A 19,347-nucleotide genomic window follows, 5' to 3' on the forward strand; every position below is an offset into this window, starting at 1 on the left:
TACAAAGCTCAAGACATTGGATTTCATGATGGCCCAGGAGGAGCAGAAATTGCATCAAGCCTGCCCCAAAATGTTTCCTCCTTTCCTCCCTCCCTCCCATCTTTTCTCCTATTCTTTACATTGAGAAGCAACAGTGGTGAGGCATTATGCTCAATGCTAGGAATACAGAAATGAGAAAGAGATTGTCTACATGACTTTATGAAATGTATCAATATGTATTTAAAATAGTGTGTTTCCAACTTTTTAGTGGAATTTTGTGTAAAGAGAAATGTAGAAATTCAAGTTACCCCAAAATGTCAGGAGCACTATTCTTGCATTAAACTGAGCACAAGAGAAATAAGAAAGCTTTACTATCAGTTTTTCCCCCATTTTCCTTTTCCTTTTTTCCCCTTCCCTCCCTCCCTTCCTTCTTAGTAGAAGGTCTTTTTATTGTCACAACTCATTATATGAGTTGTGATATATATCCTACATAGTTAGAGATAGTAGCCTCCTCTAGTTGAAAAGTATTTTGACGCTATGTTGTCTATCCCTGAGAAACAATGTGGGATAGTGGGGGGGGGGGGGGGGGCGGCGAGATGAAGGTCAGGAATTAGAAGACCTCTAATTCTTGCTCTATCCAGGTTCACCCTATTTGAAGCACCTTGGACAAATCACTTCATGTTTGAGTTTGTCTAGATAATCTAGAGCCCTGTTCAAAATTTTAACTTTATAACTCCGTGAACTTTTATTCAAATGGCACTTAAGAAATATTTGAGATTGATTTGATGACATCTTATGTATAGGCTCAAAGACTCAAACATGTTAAACCTTAGTCACTTAAGCTCTTTGCAGTTGTAGCAGAATGTATTACTTTCATACATCCAATTTGATTTAGTGTTGGTGGAGGTAATGATTAATTGAAAGTATGCTATCGATTTTGGATCAATTTTAAGTGATAAGTATTTGTTTTCAGAGAGCCAAGCCTCCCAAAGTTCAAGGGGCTGAGCAACATCTGGGAAGAATCCAACACAGCCATCAGAAACATCATGCTATTTTGGCTTCCATTAAGTCAAAGGAGCGAGATCGCTTGAAAGTTGACTGGGACCAGCACAATGATCGCAAGTTTGTGGACAGTCTTGTGAAAGCAAGAATCAAGGATGCCATGCAAGGTTTTATTATCAACACTGAAGAAAGACGAAATAAGTAAGATTCACAAACCTAGTGCTTTGGACTATAAAACATTCCCAAAACCCAAATGGGAGATTGACCAAAAATCAAGTGAATTTTTATAGTAATTTTATAGATCATGGCTGAGATATTCATAGCTTTACCAAATTAATAGCTACTGCTTGTTGGATTTTCACTTGTGATAACCCACATTTGATAGGAAGCAAAAGAATGTATTTAGTACTGTTACTTTAATGAAAATTTGTTTGTGTTCTTTTGTTGAAGATGTATGTTATAGATCTAATTTGTACAAGATCAAATAAAATATGGCACATGTCATTCTCTATTGCTTTAAATGAGGACTAGTCTTGTTTTATAGAAGACTGCAATGAGATTTTCCTTACAAAATTTATGATTAAGCATGTGCTTTGGTAATCAAATAAATAAAAACCAATTAGAAAAATGGTCTAGGTGGCATGACAGTTTTAATTTTTTTGTAATTCTTTCAGGCTACGTGAACTTTTAGCATCAGAAGAAAGTGGGTATTTTACTGAGATGCAGTTCAAAGAAGAAACAATTGAAGAGAAAAAAGATAAAATGAGAGATAAAACAAGATTATTGAAAGAGAAGAAAGAAAAGGAGAGACAGGATCTTGTGGCTGAAAAACTAGACCAGCAATTCAGGTAATTATATCAGAAAAACACAGAAACTGAAGTTGGTGCAAAAAAAAAAAAAATGATTTAGGAATTCTAATTTATGGAAAAGTATGGCCTTAAGGTGGTATTCATGGTAGTTGTGCCTCTGAGTCTTGTAATTATACACATCATTGGATAATGCAGGCACTGAGCGTTTGCTGTTGTAGTATAGTGAGAATGCTTAGGACTTACTGTATTAGCACATTTTAAATATGTAATAGTCTTATTGTCTATAGTCACCATACTGTACATTAGATTCCCAGAACTTACTTATTTGTCTTATAACTGAAAGTTTGTGTCCTTTGGCCAACATCTCATTTTTCCCATCCCCAGTCCCTGGGAACCACCATTCTACTCTGTTTCTACACATTTAACTTTTTTTTCTTTAAATTAAATGAGAATACAGTATTTGTCTTTTGTCTGTCTGGCTTAACCCACTTAGTATAGTGTCCTCCAGGTTTATCCATGTTGTCTTAAGTGGCGGGATTTCTTTCATTTTTATATCGAGTAATATTCCATTTCACACACCAACACGTGCACACACACATATGTGTATATATTCACTTACACATGCATGTATGTGTATATAGATGCATATGTACATACATATATTGTGTATATATATATCATATATATATATCACATGTTTTTTTTTATCCTATCACATATCACTAGATGTTTAGAATGTTTCTGTATCTTGACTATTTTGAATAATGCTGCAATGAATATTATATTGCAGATATCGAGATACTGATTTCATTTCCTTTGAATGTATGCCCAGAAGTGGGATTGTAGGATCATATGGTAGTTCTATTTTTGTTTTTTTAGGAATCTTCATACTGTTTTTCATAATAGTTATACCAACTTACAATCTCATGAACAGTGTACAAAGGTTTCCTTTTCTCTACATCTTTCCTAATGATTGTCATCTCCTGTCATTTTGATAATAGCTATCCTAGCAAGTATGAGGTAGTACCTCATTGTGATACTGATTTGCATTTCCCTGATGATTAGTGACCAAGTATGTTTTCATGTACTTGTTGGCCATTTGTCTCTCTTCTCTGGAAAAATGTCTATTCAGGTACTTTGCTCATTTTAAAATCAGATTTTTGGGGGCAACTGGGCTGTATGAGTTACTTAAATATTTTAGGTATTAACTGCTTAACAGATACATAGTTTGAAAATATCCCATTATTACCTTTTCACTTTGTTGTTTTCTTTACTGTGCAGAACTTTTTTTGTGTGTGCAGAACTTTTATTTTTATTTTTATTTTTTTATTTTTTAAAGATTTAGAAGCCTGCCAAGGGATCACTTATCTCTTTTTAAATTTTTTTTAAATTTTTATTTATTATGATAGTCACACACAGAGAGAGAGAGAGGCAGAGACATAGGCAGAGGGAGAAGCAGGCTCCATGCACCGGGAGCCCAACGGGTCTCCAGGATCGCGCCCTGGGCCAAAAGCAGGTGCTAAACCGCTGTGCCACCCAGGGATCCCTGTGCAGAACTTTTTAGTTTGATGTAGTCCTACTTGTTTATTTTGGTATCATATCCAAAAAATCATGTCAAAACCAATGTCAGAGATTTTTACCTGTTTTTGCTTATGTGTTTTATATTTTCTGGTTTTATGTTTAAGTCTTTAATCCATTTTGAATTAGCTTTTATGAATAGTATATATAATAGTCCAATTTCATTTTTTTTCATGGGGATTATGTTTTCCCAAGATTACTTATTGAAGAGACTATTTTTCTTCACTTCGTGTTCTTTGCCTTACTGTAAAAGATTAGTTGATTACATAAGTATGAATTTATTTCTGGGCCCTCTATTCTGTTTCTTTGATCTATGTATCTATTTTTATGCCAGTACTATACTGTTTTAATTAACTTTGTAATGTAGTTTGAAATCAAGTGTGTGATGCTTCACGCTTTGTTGTTGTTGTTGTTGTTGTTTTTAAGATTTTATCTATTTATTCATGAGAGACACACACACAGACAGAGAGAGAGAGAGAGAGAGAGAGAGGCAGAGGGACAGGCAAAGGGAGAAGCAGGCTCCATGCAGGGAGCCTGACGTGGGTCTTGATCCCGGGTCTCCAGGATCACGTCCTGGGCTGAAGGCGCTGCTAAACCGCTGAGCCACCCTGGCTGCCCACTTTGTTGTTTTTTTTAATCAAGATTGCTTTGGCTCTTTTGTGGTTCCATCTGAGTTTTAGGATTTTTTTTTTCTATTTCTGTGAAAAATTCCATTGGAACTTTGGTGGAGATTGCATTGACTGTGTAGATCACTGCGTGGTATGGACATTTTAACAATATTGATTCTTTCAATCCAAAGACAAATGCTATCTTTCCATTTATTGATTCTGTCTTCAGTTTCATTCATCAGTGTCCTGTAGTTTTCAGTGTATTAATCTTTAACCTCCTTGGTTAAATTTTTTCCTAAATATTTCATTGTTCCTAATGCTTTTTACAAATGGGGTTGCTATCTTAATTTCTCTTTCAGATAGTTCATTTTTAGTGTATAGAAATGCAACTGATTTCTATATGTTGCTTTCATATCCTGCAATTTTACTGAACTTATTGATTAGTTCTAACAGTTTTTTTGGTGGAGTTTTTAGGGTTTTCTATATACAAGATCATGTCATGTGCAGATAGTTTTACTTCTTTTCCATTTTGGCTGCTTTCTATCTCTTTTTCTTGCTTAATTGCTCTAGCTGAGACCTCCAGTACTATGTTGAATAAAAGTGACAAGAATGGGCATCCTTATCTTGTTCCTGATTTCAGAGGAAGAGCCTTCAACTTCCTACCTTTGAGCATATGTGTCTTTATTGTGTTGAGCTACATTCCTTCTGTACCTAGTTTGTTGAGAGTTTTTATCATGAAAGTATGTTGAATTTTGTGAGATTCTTTTTTTCTGTATCTATTGCCATGATCCTATAATTTTATTCTTCATTTAGTTAATGTGGTGCATCACGTTTATTGATTTGTGTATATTGAACCATCTCTGCCTCCCAGGGATAAATTCCACTTGATCATGGTATATGATCCTTTTAAAATGCTGTTAAATTTGGTTTACTAGTATTTTGTTAAGAATTTTTACAGGTATATTCATCAGGGATATTGGCCTGTTATTTCCTTTTCTCATAGCGTCCTTGCCTGGCTCTGGTGGGAGGATAATGTTGGCCTCATAAAATGCATTTGGAAGTATTTTCTCATCTTCAATTTTTTGGAAGCTTTTGAGAGGGATTAGTATTAATTATTCCTTAAATGTTTGGTAGAATTCACCAATGAAGCCATCTAGTCCTGGGATTTTCTTTATTGGGAAATTTTTTTATTAGTGATTCAATCTCCTGATTCATTATTAGTCTTTTCAGATTTTGTATTTCTTCATAATTCAGTCTTGATAGGTTAATATGTGTCTAGGAATCTATCCATTTCTCCCAGGCTAATTTGTTGGCTTATAATTGTTCATAGTAGCCCTTTATGATCCTTTGTGGTTTTGAAGTATCAGTTGTAATGTCTCCTCTTTCATTTCTGATTTTATTTATTTGAGTCATCTCTCCTCTTTCTTAGTCCAGCTACAGGTTTGTCAATTTTGTTAATTTTTTCAAAAAACCAGTTAGTTTCGTTGATCTTTCCTCTCATATTACTAGTCTCTATTTTATTTATTTCTGCTTTGATCTTTGTTCTTTCCTTCTGCTAACTTTAGGCATAGTTTGTTCTTTTTCTAGTTCCTTGAACTGAAGTTAGGTCATTTTTTCGAGTTTTTTCTTTTTTCTTAATATAGGTGTTTATTGCTATAAAAATCCCTCTTTAAAAAAAAAGATTTTTTTTAATTTATTCATGAGAGACACAGAGAGAGAGGGGCAAAGACACAGGCAGAGGGAGAAGCAGGCTCCATGCAGGGAGCCCGATGCGGGACTCAGTCCCGGGACTCCAGGATTACGCCATGGGCCGAAGGCAGGCGCTAAACCACTGAGCCACCCAGGGATCCCCCTGTAAAAGTCCCTCTTAAAACTGCTTTTGCCACATCCCATAAGTCTGGTATGTTCTGTTTCCATTTTCATTTGTTTCAAGATATTTTCAATTTCCCTTTTGATTTCTTCTTTGACCCATTGGTAGTTCAGAAGTATGTTTTTTAGTTTCCACATTATTTGTTAGTTTTCCAGCTTTTTTCCTGCTATTAATTTCCAGTTCTATACCATTGTGGTCAGAAAAGATAATAAGATTTCAATCTTTTTAAATTTGTTAAGACATTTTTTGTGACCTAGCATATGATATATCCTGGAGAATGCTTTTCTCTGCTCATCTACTCTGGATACTTTCAAATTTCATATTTTTGAGTTCTTAGATTTTTTTATTCTACTTGATCAAATCTGGTGTTGATGTCCTCTCTGCATTTTTCATTTCACATATTGTGTTTTTTCTTTATTCATGAGATACACAGAGAGAGAGAGGCAGAGACATAGGCAGAGAGAGAGGGAGAAGCAGGCTCCCTATGGGGAGCCTGATGCTGGACTCAATCCCAGGACCCCAGGATCACAACCTGAGCCAAAGGCAGATGCTCAACGACTGAGCCACCCAGGCATCCCCCAACATGATCTTTAGCTCCAGAATTTCTGTTTGGTTATTTTTTTATGATTTCTATCTCTCTGTTGAAACTCTCATTTTGTTCATGAATTTTCCTGATTTTGTTGAATTGTCTGTCTCTGTTCTCTTGAAACTCACTGAGCTTCTTTAGAACAATTATTTTGAATTCTTTGTCTTTAGGATTGATAACTAGAAAATTATTGACTTGCTTCGATGACATCATGTTTTCTTGATTTTGTGTTCCTTGAAGTCTTATGTTGCTCTCTTCACATTTGAAGGAGTTACTGCCTCCAGTCTTTATTGGATTGCTTCTGGAGATAAATACCTTCATCAGGCAGCTCAGCTAGGGATTCTGAGGCTTTCTCAGACCTTTTAACATATGTGCCTGTGCTTCACTTCTTGTTTGTTTGTTTGCTTGTTTGGTTTTTTCAGGGAGAGGATTCTTAAGATTGAATACCTTCTCTCAATCCTGAAAAGCCAGGCCAGATACTAAGAGACTCTCATTTGTTTTCCCTAGTATGTTACCCTGAAATGCTCAAATTTGTGTACCTTCTCCCAGTCTCACAGAGTTGGGCTGGCTTTCTATGTATGCTAGCTACCCATCTGCAAAGGCTCACACTCACTATCCAGTGGAGCACATGAAAGGACCTGGCCACAGAGGGTGAGCCATGGAGTAATGGGGTGTTCGTGGGTCTGTAGGCAAGATGTCTGTAGTGTTCGTGGGTCTGTAGGCAAGTAGTTCATGGGTGGGCTTTCTGGCGGAGTCCATGTGGCAGTTAGGAGGCTCCACATCTCTTGATGCTTTCTGGGCCCTGGTTGCTGTGCTCCCCACCTCTTCTAACCCCTCAGCCATGCACCTCAGTATTTTGGGGCAAGAAAGAAGAGGGCTACTTGGGGGAAGTCTAAATGCTTACTTACATGCTTTCACTTTCTCTAGTGAGAGAAATCATGGCCTGAGGGGCATCTCTCTTGGTACTGAGTTCTGCCACCTTGGCAGAGGGATGACATGGATAAAATGAAGCTGTTTTTACTCTCTTTGATGTGTCTATTATTGAACTTTTGGCTCTAGTAGTGTGCCGTAACTTCTCTACTGGACTTCTGGACTCCCACAAAGGTACTCTCATCCATGGCCAATCATCAAAATTGGTGGTCTATAGGGGAGAAATGGTAGGAAACTTCTAGTCCACCACATTGCTCATGTCCACTCATGCAGGTACTGAGTTTGTGTAAGTACCATACTCTAATGGTCTGTGCTTGTCTCCCAGTTAGGATAGAAGTACCAAGTGAGATTCTGTTATTGAATTTTAGACATTAACCTCAGACTTGCTATTGGCAGGAAGTTCCTGTCCCAGGACATCTTTGGTAGAGTTGAGTTTTCTGCCTAGTGCTGTCATCTCTACCTGTGCAGAATGTGTGCTTGGTTCCTCGTTATTTGTTGTTTCCCCGCCTGGTCTCTTGGTCCTTGGAGTCTGATCACCTTAACTTTTGATCTACTTCCTGACCCAGACCTACAGTGACTCTCAGTTTTCAGATCCTCAGTCTTTACTACCCTCAGTCCAATTCTGTGGTTGTCTCCATCAGCCCTTTTTGTCTTGCCTTTTCCATCTTGGGATACTCTGAGCCTATACCCTCAGTTAAGTCCAATACCCTGTCCTTACAGAGGGAAGATTTGCATGGAAGTACCTAAGGGTGATCTGACATGATTTATTTTATATCATGAAGAGCTTGGCAAAGGCTTTTAATTTCATAAACTGTGAGTGATTTCTTACCTCTAAAGCAAAGGTATACTTAAAAAGTCTCAGTTTATTATATTCCTTCTTAGAGCAAGGCTACATTTCCATATTTATGATTTCATTATATATGTAATTCCTCAGTTATATTTTCATTGCCTCTAATAATGCCTTCTAAGAGTGTGTGAGCGTCCAGAATTACTATTATAGATTTCAGGTTTGCGTGTTCATTTTGCTCCCTCTTTTCATTCATGTCTCTTAATGTAGTGATGATCACATGATATGACCCATCAAATGCTCCAGATTATCCATTTTATCAGTCTCTTAATTTTAGAGTAACTGATTAAGATTTTTATCTTCAGAAGGGATTTTTAGAGTTTAAGTGTTACTTGGAAATGCTCAAATCATAGCCATTATCATTCAATAGTTAAATAAATATTTCTGAGCTCCTACTTTGTGCCAGATTCTATGATTAAATAATAGATTGATTGGCTTAACAGAAAAAAATGAATGTCACTTAGGCTATCAGGTCACCAAATGTGAGCACAGCAGGTTGTGTATCATGTTACTCTGGATTCTGGAAGAAAGTGGTATAACAAAGTAACAAAGTAAATATAAACCCCAAGTTAAAGTCTAGCACAATTCAGAAAGAATGCAGGAGTTCATTTTTTACAGCATGCAAAATCTGAGTAGATAAGAAATACAAAGGTGAATAGATGTGAGAAAGCAGCAAAACCAGGCATGCAGAGGGTCAAAATATGGTTTCAGAGGCAAAAGTTTTGCCACCTCCTCTCTCTGTACCAGGAAGTTGCTATTAATCATATAGACTGCCTTAAATCCTCCTAGTAGAGGCCCAGAGGACAAGAATCTATTTCAGTGAATAGTGCATACAAATTGCAGATACAGCTGAGCTAACAAAGTAAATTAAACTGCTTACACTGGAGGGAATGGCAAGTCCCAGAACTTGGGGAACTGCTGAAGGAGGGCGGTGAAGCAAACCATAGTAGTAATGCATATGGCCAGAAGGGACTCGTCAGTGTCCTCATCTAGCAAATGGGTAACTTGAGTTCCACAGATAATAATTTTCCCGAGCCTTAAAGTTTGTAGTAATGAAGACAGAAATAGACTTAGATTTTCTAGCCTATGTAAAATAGAGCCTCACCCCTGACCTTGGTAGGACTTGGACACTTCCTACTGGCTACTGGAGGAGAAGATGCAGGGAAGGACAAAGGGGACACCAGCAAGTGAATTTCAATGATCATTCACATATTTTCCACTCCCTGGTAAATGTTGCTCAACACAGTAAGAAAAATGAGGTTTAAAAGTGGTTTGTATTCTTTAAATACCTATTAATTTGGTAACATTTTCCAGATTTTATAGACAAATCTTGTATAACTGAGTATACAGCTTTATAGAGAAGTTGTATAACTTGCTAGTTAGGTAACTTGTTAGCCTTTTATAAAAACAGTTATATCCTACAGCATTATAATTCATCTGAAAACAAATTGTTTTTAGTGTTTTTAATGTAATACTGCCAACTCTTCAATACAGAGCATCATACATAGTTTTAATTCTTTATGAGAATGAAGGGTAAGGGTTAAATTTTGATCAAAGATGCTAAATCAGGCCCCACAGGGGAATCTGGGTGGCTCAGTCGGTCAAGTGTCCAACTCTTGGTTTCAGTTTAGGTTATGATCTCAGGGTCCTGGGATTGAGTCCTGTGTTGGGCTCTGTGCTCAGCACAGAGTCTGCTTGAGGATTCTCCCTCTCTCTCCCTTTGCCACTCCCCCCACTTGCAGGCTCTCTCTCTCAAATAAACAAACAAACAAACAAACAAATAAATAAATAATCTTTTAAAAAATGGTACTAGTTTAGCATTAAATAAAGAAATAATCAGGGGATCCCTGGGTGGCTCAGCGGTTTAGCGCCTGCCTTCGGCCCAGGGCGTGGTCCTTGAGTCCCGGGATTGAGTCCCACATCGGGCTTCTGCATGGAGCCTGCTTCTCCCTCTGCCTGTGTCTCTGCCTCTTTCTCTGTGGGTCTCTCATGCATACATAAATAAAATCTTTAAAAATGAATGAATGAATGAATGAATGAATAAATAATCAGGTCCCATTATAAAAAATATAACTGGAGTTTTAATATATAGAGCAAGACGAAATCACTGCTCCTTCTTCTCTTCTACTGTCTCCTCCTCCTTTTTGTATTCCGCTCTATGAATATGCTACAGTTTATTCATTTCCCAGATGATAAGCATTTCACTTATTTCTGGTTTGAGACTCTTATGAATATAGCTGCTATGAACATGCTTGTACATATCCTTTGGTGGACATGTGCATTCATTTCTGTTAGGTGCCTAAAATATTTGATGTCTGGAATGGGTCATTTCTAGTGTTCCCATTCCTCTAAACAAGAAAATTATTTTCATTAGTAACTAAATGAAATGAATAATAATGACAAGATAGCCAATGATTTCTCTCTTTTTTTGTAATTTTAAAGTAATCATATATTCACAGAAATTGTCAAGATAGTACAGAGGTGCTATATACCCTTATCTCAGTATCACGCCATGGTTATATCTTACAGTACAATATGAAGAAAATGGACAGTGGTACAATGTGTGTGCACAGTTCTGCCATTTTATCATATATGTAGATCCATGTAACTTACCACCACAATTTCATTGCCACAAAGATCTCCCTCATGCCATCCCTTTATAGTCACACCCACCCCTCTCATGCCCATCACTCCCAACCTCTGGCAACCATTACTCTCTTCCCCATCATTTTGCCATTTTCAAGAATATTACATACATGGAATCACACAATATGTGAGCTTTTGAGATTAGCCTTTTTCACTCAACATTGTGTTTTTGAGGTCCATCCAAATTGCTGCGTGTATCAATAGTTTGTCCTTTGTATGAATGTACTTAGGTTTTTGTGCAAATTATTCACTATTGAAGGACATTTTGGTTGTTTCTAGTTTTTAGCTATTATAAATAAATCTAATATGAACATTTGTATATAGCTTATGTGGCCATAAATTTTCATTTCTCTAGGATTATTGTCCTATGCTATTGCTGGGTCTTTCTATGTATGTTTAATTTTTAAAGAAACTGCCAAAGTGTTTTCCAGTGTGGCTGTACCATTTTACAGTTGTACCAGCAATGTATAAAAGACTGAATTTTTCCATATTCTTGCCAGATTTTTATATTGTCACTGTTAGAACAGAGGTATGTAGTGGTATCTCATTATGGTCTTAACTGGCATTTCCCTAAAGGCTGGTGATGTTGAATAACGTTTTATGTGCTTATTTGCTATCTGCGTATCCTCTTTGGTGAAATGTCTCTTACTTTTCCCTATTTTCTAATTGGATTAGCTATTGTTTTTAGAGTTCTTTATATATTTTAGATGTGAGTTCTTTGTGTAGGATATGTGGTTTGAAAATATTTTTTCTTTTTAGTCTGTAGTTTTGTTTTGTTTTGTTTTTTGTTTTAAATCCTATTAACGGTCTTTCACAGAGAAAGTTTTTAGGTTTGAGGAAATTCAGTTTATCAATATTTCTTTTATGGATCATACTTTTGATACATCATGGAATTTGTTTTTAAGTGTCCTATATTTATATACAGTTAGTGATTAGATTCCAGATTAATGTAGGCATTTTTTGGCATTGTTTTGTTTTGGGGTGTTTTTATTAAATGAATATCCTAGGATGTGTTGTCAGAACACTTGAGGGTTGTCTTGCCTCTGTTAATTACTAAAAGGTGATATAATGAAGTACCAAAGAACCCAAATTCCAGGGCCGGACTGCCAGGTCTTCAGTCCCAGCTCTAGCACATAGGAAATGTATGAACTTACCCAAGATGCTTAACTGCTCTGTGATTCTGTTTTATCTGTAAACTGGGGATAATAATAATAAGAATGAATTTGCTGTGATGTTGAAACATTGGTTGTTATGAAGATTACAAGAGTTCATGCCTGTCAAGTGCTTGGAATAGTGCCTGGCAAATAATAAGCATTCAGTAACTGTTGCTAATAATATTACAGCTACTGGCTGTGTGGTTTGGGAAGATGCTAAGGTTCCCTGGGTTTCAATTGCTATAACTCTAAAATGGGGTTAATGCTGCTCTAGTTATAAGACGCACATGTGAGGATAAAATAAGATTTTACTGTGAAAGTATTTTGTAAAATATTCACAAACAAAAAGCTTTCCTCTTATCAATGATTATTATCATCAAAATAGATAAATACACTATCTATCTGTAGATGAAAGTGAACTTCCTGAATCAGGTGTTCTCAAGGTTAAGTGAATAGGTGAATCATTACGATGCAGGGAGGTAATACTTGATATTTTTTATTTAAATCTCACCTGTCTTTGGTTTTTATTTTTGCATATATTTAATAAGTTATGTGACATAGTAATATAGTAATAATTACATACAATTTATAAATAATAATCCTACTTGTTTGTGAGTGCTTAGAGTTTTTTTACTGAAAAGGATACATAAAGAAGTTTGAAGATCTACTGATCTAAAGAAATGCTTGATATGGGTACCTTCATATAATGTTAATTCAGGCTTTCTCGGCAACAGCCATCATCAAGTGCCTTACAGCAGTTTTGTACACATTTTATATTAAAGAAGGGAATTAAATTACCTTGAGGAAATCATCAGAGATAAGCAGAAGGAGCTACATTTAGATGTATTCATTGCAACGTTATAGTAAAAATCAGAAGTAACCTATATGTTCATCAAATAAGGAAATATTTCAATAAATTGGTATATTTATAGGTTCCAGCCTCTATTCCATAGCTTACTAAATTATAGCAAAGTTTTGAGGTTATTTTAAGAAGACTCCATGAAGAAACATTCCCCAAATAGTATAAGGTGGAAAAATTAAGATATAAGGAGATACCAGTATAGGTATATAGATATACAGAAAGACCCCAATTCTAGTAAAAATGCACATACACAAGACTGGAAAGAAATACACTAACATGCTACAAGCTGTTATGTCTGGGTAGAGGGATTAAGCATATCTTTAGTGTCCTCATACTTTTCTATATTTTCCAGTTTTTCTGCATGTATTAGTTTTGTAATTAGAATGTTTTTTTTTTTTTAAAGCAAAAATATCATAAGACATACTTGTTATTCTTAGGCTTCAGAGTTTCATTAATTGAGTAACTTTTCTGGAGTATAAGTCATAGGATTGGGAAGGACTTTAATTAGTTGTCATGGCCAATTCTCTGATAGACTGTCACTGATGAATTTTATATAGATGAATTCATTTTTCAATGTTAAAGTGTTTTGTTTTTTTGATAACATAGCAATTTCAGCTTCTGTAATCTTTTTTGAGCTTTCCACAGAATCTAGATAACTGCCAGTTATCATTATTTTGCTAATAAGCATGATTATGTATCAATTTAACCAACAATTATTTAACGGACATTGGGTAGGTACTGTGGGGAATATATTTATTGAAATATGTTCCTGAGTCCCAGCCCTCACAGAGAGTCCCCTTTTAGTTAGGAAAACAAGACTAGTCCTCATCAAACATTGAACAATACTCAACAGTATTTGATAAATGTCAATTTCTGTGGTTTTGACCACTCTTGCAATTTTAGACATCAACCTTTTTATTAAGCCTTAGAAGCTAAAATTCTTTGAAGTTCTTTACTAAGACCATTCTCAAATTTCAGCTTCTTGGTGCCGAATTTGATGAAACCAAGAAGACTTAATGTTGCTTTGAATCCGAGGTTCTCAAACTTCTGGCTCTTTATCTAAAAGAGCCAGAAGTTTCTGAGGCACTCCAAAAAAAAAAAAAAAAAAAAAAAAATACAGATGCCTGGATCCTGCCTCCAGATATTCTGATTGAACAAGTTTGGTCTGGGAGTAGTGGAGGGAAGAAGTGAGGAGTAGGATTATAAAGATACCCCTAAGTAATTCTAAAGTATAAACAGTATTGAATATCACAGCCCTTAAATTAAAAACAAGGAAGAACATTTGAGGAAATTTGAATCACTAAGACTGAAAAAAAGGATGAGGTCTAAAGACTTACTGAAAGAGCATCTCTTCTGGAATGGTGTCATAAGCCTAGGTGTGAAAAGGCAGCATTTGAGCTATTTTCTCAGCTCTGGCAGGGATTCCACCAGGAATCCAGGGGCATTGGGGCAGCTTCACCATGATATGCTGACCCTTAGCTTTTTCCTTGGCATGTGGGGCCTTTTCCTACTAAAGCCTCAATTTACTTGTCTGTTACAGGGACCCATGCCTCTTCTAGTTCCTCTACAGTATTAATAATAGTTACCATTTATTTAGCTTCTATTATTTACCAGATATTTTCATCCATTTTCTCTGATCCTTACCAGAACCTTGAAGGAGAGACTTGTTTTGCAGATAAAGAAACTGGCTCAGATAGGTCGAGCTTTTGATCTCAGGGTCACACAGAAATGTCAGATCTCAGTTTCAAAGCCTTTTGGGCCTGACTTCCAGTGCCTGTGTTTTGTCTGTGATGTCATGATGCCTGCCTTCCCGCTGGCCCTCACATGTTCTCTCAGCTCTGGTGTCCTACATCCAGTCCTTTTACTTCTCTGCCTTCAGTGTCTGACTGTGCAGGTGTGTGCCTAGAAGAGAGCAATGTCTCACAAAAGGCTGGATTTTGCCTTTTAAAAATTCTCCTTTCAGGGAACGCTGTGAGGAGCTCCGAACCAAATTGTTTTGTATCCATCAGAAGAAGGTGTGCGAGGAGCGGAAAGCACAGATAGCTTTTAATGAAGAGCTGAAAAGGCAGAAACTGGTGGAAGAGGAGATGTTCTCAAAGCTCTGGGAGGAAGACCGATTAGCCAAGGAAAAGCGAGAAGTGGAAGAAGCGAGGAGGCAGAAAGAGCTAGTGGAGAATACACGCCTGGGGCTGAATGCCCAGATCACCAACATTAGAGCACAAAGGCAGGCCGAGCAGCAGCTGAAGGAGGAGGAGGCGCGCTTTGTGGTGGGTCTTTTATAATGCTTGTCACGGGATGATCCACTTATTGGTTATAGTACACAGTTTGCAGGCCTGCTAGCATGCACTTTGCCTCATGGCCTGGCTCGTTCACAGGGCAACAGACCTTGGTCAGAGTCTTAGATTCCAAGGCCAAGTCCAGCCAACAGTGCCATCCTATTGCAGGGGGCAAATTACTTCACTACTGTGACCTGGTGTCTTTATCTAAAAAATAAGGCAAACGCCACTTGTCTTTGTTGTGAGTATGAAATGTGATAATCATAGGCAGTACCATGGAGAGCTAGTGGTAATTTGGCAACATCCCCTCATTCTCTGATATGGATTAAATCCTATGTCAAGTGCTTTACACCAGCTAGAGTTGGCCCTTCCACTGCAGCCACCAAAATGAAGCATTTTGTTCCAGCAAGGTTGTTGCCCCTACTATAGAGAAATTAGAACTGTCACTGAAAATGTATGAAAGCACTAAAAAAAAGTAGCAATTTTAATATAAAGCTTCCAGCAACTGATAACGTTAATACCACCAAATTTAGGAAAAATGTATATTTCCCTGGGAAATCCCAAGTATTGAAATTTAGAACCATAAGAAGTGCTAAAGGTAAGATATTTCAGAACCCTAAAAACCTTCCTGGGTTTGAGACTGTTCTCTTTTGGAGAGTTTAAGTGGAACATGTCTTAAATATTTTAGTTTCTCTAAGAAAATTGAAATGGTGGCCCCAGATTCCTTCTGTTGTAAGATACGTAGTGAGCCGTTTTTACCCACAGCACATCTGACACCAAATGTGTGGTGTTTTTTTGTTTTTTTTTTTCTCACACCAACCAATTCTCTAATTCTCCATGGACACCAACAAGGTGACCTACAATTTGAATTCTGACGCTCAGTATCAGTGCTAGCATTAAACTCCAGAGGTTTAAAGGCTCCATCCCACAAGACTGCCTATACTCCAGAGGCCCCTCACAAGTGGTGGGTCCTCAGGTTACCCACAGTTCTGTCCAAATTGGTTCCCACACTTCATTGGCTACAAAGTCAATAAAAGTTATGAGAAGTTCATAACTCCTCCTAAGTTTGATAATTCACTAAAATAACGCATACAACTCAAGAAAGTGCTTTACTTACTATAACCTGTTTATTGTAAAAGAGGCAAAGAGAAGAGATGCATAGGGCAAGGTATGGGGGGGCATTACAGTAAACACAGCTTGCACATCCTCTCTGGGCATACCATGTGCCCAATACCTCCATGTGTTTATTTTATTTTTTAAAGATTTTGTTTATTTATTCATGAGAGACACACAGAGAGACAGAGACACAGGCAGAGGGAGAAGCAGGCTCCCTGAGGGGAGCCCAATGTGGGACTCGATCCCAGGATCCCGGGAGCCGAAGGCAGACGCTCAACCACCGAGCCACCCTGCTGCCTCCATTTGGCATTTTAATGGAGGTTTTATTATATAAGCATGATTAATTAAATCATTGCCCATTGGTGATTCAACTCAATTTCTGGCCCCTCTCTCTTCTCTGGAGGTAGAGGGATCCCTCCGGAACTGAAAGTTTCAACCCTCTAATCATATGGTCCAGTCTTTCTGGTCACCAGCCCTGCCCTGAAGTTATGTAGAGCCTACAGCCATCAGTCATCACATGAGGATACAAGATAGTCTTACCACTTGAGAGAGCTCAAGGGTTTTTAGAAGCTGTGTACCAGGACACAGGGATAAAGACCAAGTGTTTACTTTTCATTATACCATGCCTGGCTCTCTTTCTACCTTCCTTTCAAAACATTTTTTGAAAATTTTTTGGAAACAAGTTTAGACTCACAAGTTGCAAAAATAGTAGAGTTCCTGTATACCCTTATGTAACCAAATATATCTATACATATATATAACATATACATACATATAACAAATATGTATATATATACACACATATATAATACATATAACAAATATGTATATATACACACACATATATATGTAACATTTTGTATTTATTATATTTATAGATTTATAAACTATAAATACCAAGAAATTAACAAAAATTGTATGATTATCTCAATAGATGCAGAAAAACATTTGAAAAAATTCAGAAGCCAATCATGTTAAAAATTATCAATAAATTCGGTATAGAAGGAGGTATCTCAACATAGTTACAACACATGAATGACAAACCCATAGCTAACATCATGCTCAGTGGGAAAGGTTTTAAGCTTTTTGTCTAAAATCAGGAAAAGGGACACCTGGGTGGCTCAGCAGTTAAGCACATCTGCCTTCAACTCAGGGCATGGTCCTGGAGTACCAGGATCGAGTCCCACATCAGGCTTCCCGCATGGAGCCTGTTTCTCCCTCTGCCTATGTCTCTGCCTCTCTCTTTCTGTGTCTCTCATGAATAAATAAATAAAATCTTAAAAAAATAATAAAATCAGGAAAAAAACAAGGGTACTCACTGTCACCACTCTGGAAGTCCTAACCAGAGCACTTAGGTAAGAGACAGAATAAAAGTCATCTGAATTAGAAAGGAATAAGTAAAATTTTATTTGCAGATGATAAGATTTTATACAGAAAAAATTCTACAGACCGCACTCCAAAACTGTTCAATCTAATTAACACATTCAGGAAAATTGCAGAATACAAAATAAACATGCAAAAATAAGTTCATTTGAAAACAAAACAAAACAAACTAGGAAATTAACATTGGTATAATACCTTCAATTAAAGTTATTCTTTATTTAAATATAGTAAAATCTTTGGATGTCACCAGTTTTTACATGTGGTCCTTGGGGGAAGATGTACAGTTCTGTGAAATTTTATCACATGTATAGATTTTATTTATTTATTTATTTTTAAATTTTTATTTATTTATGATAGTTACAGAGAGAGAGAGAGGCAGAGACACAGGCAGAGGGAGAAGCAGGCTCCATGCACCGGGAGCCCGATGTGGGATTCGACCCCGGGTCTCCAGGATCGCGCCCTGGGCCAAAGGCAGGCGCCAAACCGCTGCGCCACCCAGGGATCCCTACATGTATAGATTTTAATAACCACTACCAAAATCAGGATGCAGAACTGTTCCATTATCCAAAGAAACTCCTTTGAAGCTTCTCCTTTGTAATTAATAACTTCCCTCTACCCTAACTCCTGGCAGCCACTGATATATTCTTTATCGTTATTATTTTGTGATTTTGACGTCATATAAATGCCAGCCTTTTTAATGTTTTATTATGAACATTTTCAAATGCACAGAGTTGAGAGTACAACAAACCCATCTACCCACCCCCCCCACCTCCTGACATGATTAAGGATATTTTCTTACACATGCCAATGTCAGACCTAAAAAAATTAACTGTGATTCCGTTTCATCATCTAAAATCAGCATCATATTTCTATCATTATCTGAATTATTTGATATTTATATCAGAATCCAAACATGGTTCTTATAGTCTCTTTAGAAAGGGTGACTGTTTCTTATTCAAATCAGGGCACAACTGAGGTGGAAAGGGATACGTTAGGTTCATTATATCAGCACAGCAGGTGCACAGTCAGAACTAACCTGGAGAAACCAAGATGCGGCAAACTGCTCCTAGGTCTGTTAATCTTGAACACTTCTCCCTTGTCCCATTCCATCTCTCCCATGTCTCATAGTCAGGGGATTTAGCTGGTTGCTTCCTCCTAGTGTAGTCAGCCTTACTTTTTTTTTTTTTTTTTTAAGATTCTATTCATTTATTCATGAGAGGCAGAGACACAGGCTGAGGGAGAAGCAGTCTCCATGCAAGGAGCTGGACATGGGACTTGATCCTGGGACTCCAGGATCACGCCCTGGGCCAAAGGCAGGCACCAAACGACTGAACCACCCAGGGATCCTAGTCAGCCTTACTTTTAAAAAAATGTGCTCTTCCACTGGCTTTCATTTTTGATAGCCATTGTTTTTCCTTAGAGATGGCAGAGGAATTTCACATTTTCATTTAACTCTCACAATTCAGGATTTACTGTTCGTGGCATTAATAGGAAAGTCTAGCCTATAACTGTCCTTTCACAAACCAGTGATCATGGTGATCGTGGCTATTGTGAGTCTTGGATAAATCACATTGGGAATTGTATACCATCCTCACTATTGCCACATCCTTTCTTGTCCCACCTGGACAAGTACTTATCCCTCCAGGACTGACTGTTCAGCTGCCTCTGGCAGAAGGATTAATGCTTTAGTTTATACCATAC

The 19,347-nt window shown here is 37.2% G+C and overlaps 1 protein-coding gene across 1 annotated transcript in view; it reads left to right on the forward strand.

Annotated features, from left to right (window-relative positions):
• CFAP53 (cilia and flagella associated protein 53) overlaps nt 1–19,347 on the forward strand; it is a 36,361-nt gene that overhangs the window by 3,071 nt on the left and 13,943 nt on the right. The window contains exons 2-4 of the mRNA XM_038543975.1: nt 953–1,182; nt 1,656–1,829; nt 14,835–15,138. Of these exons, the coding sequence (XP_038399903.1) occupies nt 953–1,182; nt 1,656–1,829; nt 14,835–15,138 (708 nt within the window). The remainder of the gene's footprint in view (nt 1–952; nt 1,183–1,655; nt 1,830–14,834; nt 15,139–19,347) is intronic.

This window comes from Canis lupus, chromosome 7, assembly GCF_011100685.1.
Source record: "Canis lupus familiaris isolate Mischka breed German Shepherd chromosome 7, alternate assembly UU_Cfam_GSD_1.0, whole genome shotgun sequence".
NCBI classification, from domain to species: domain Eukaryota; kingdom Metazoa; phylum Chordata; class Mammalia; order Carnivora; family Canidae; genus Canis; species Canis lupus.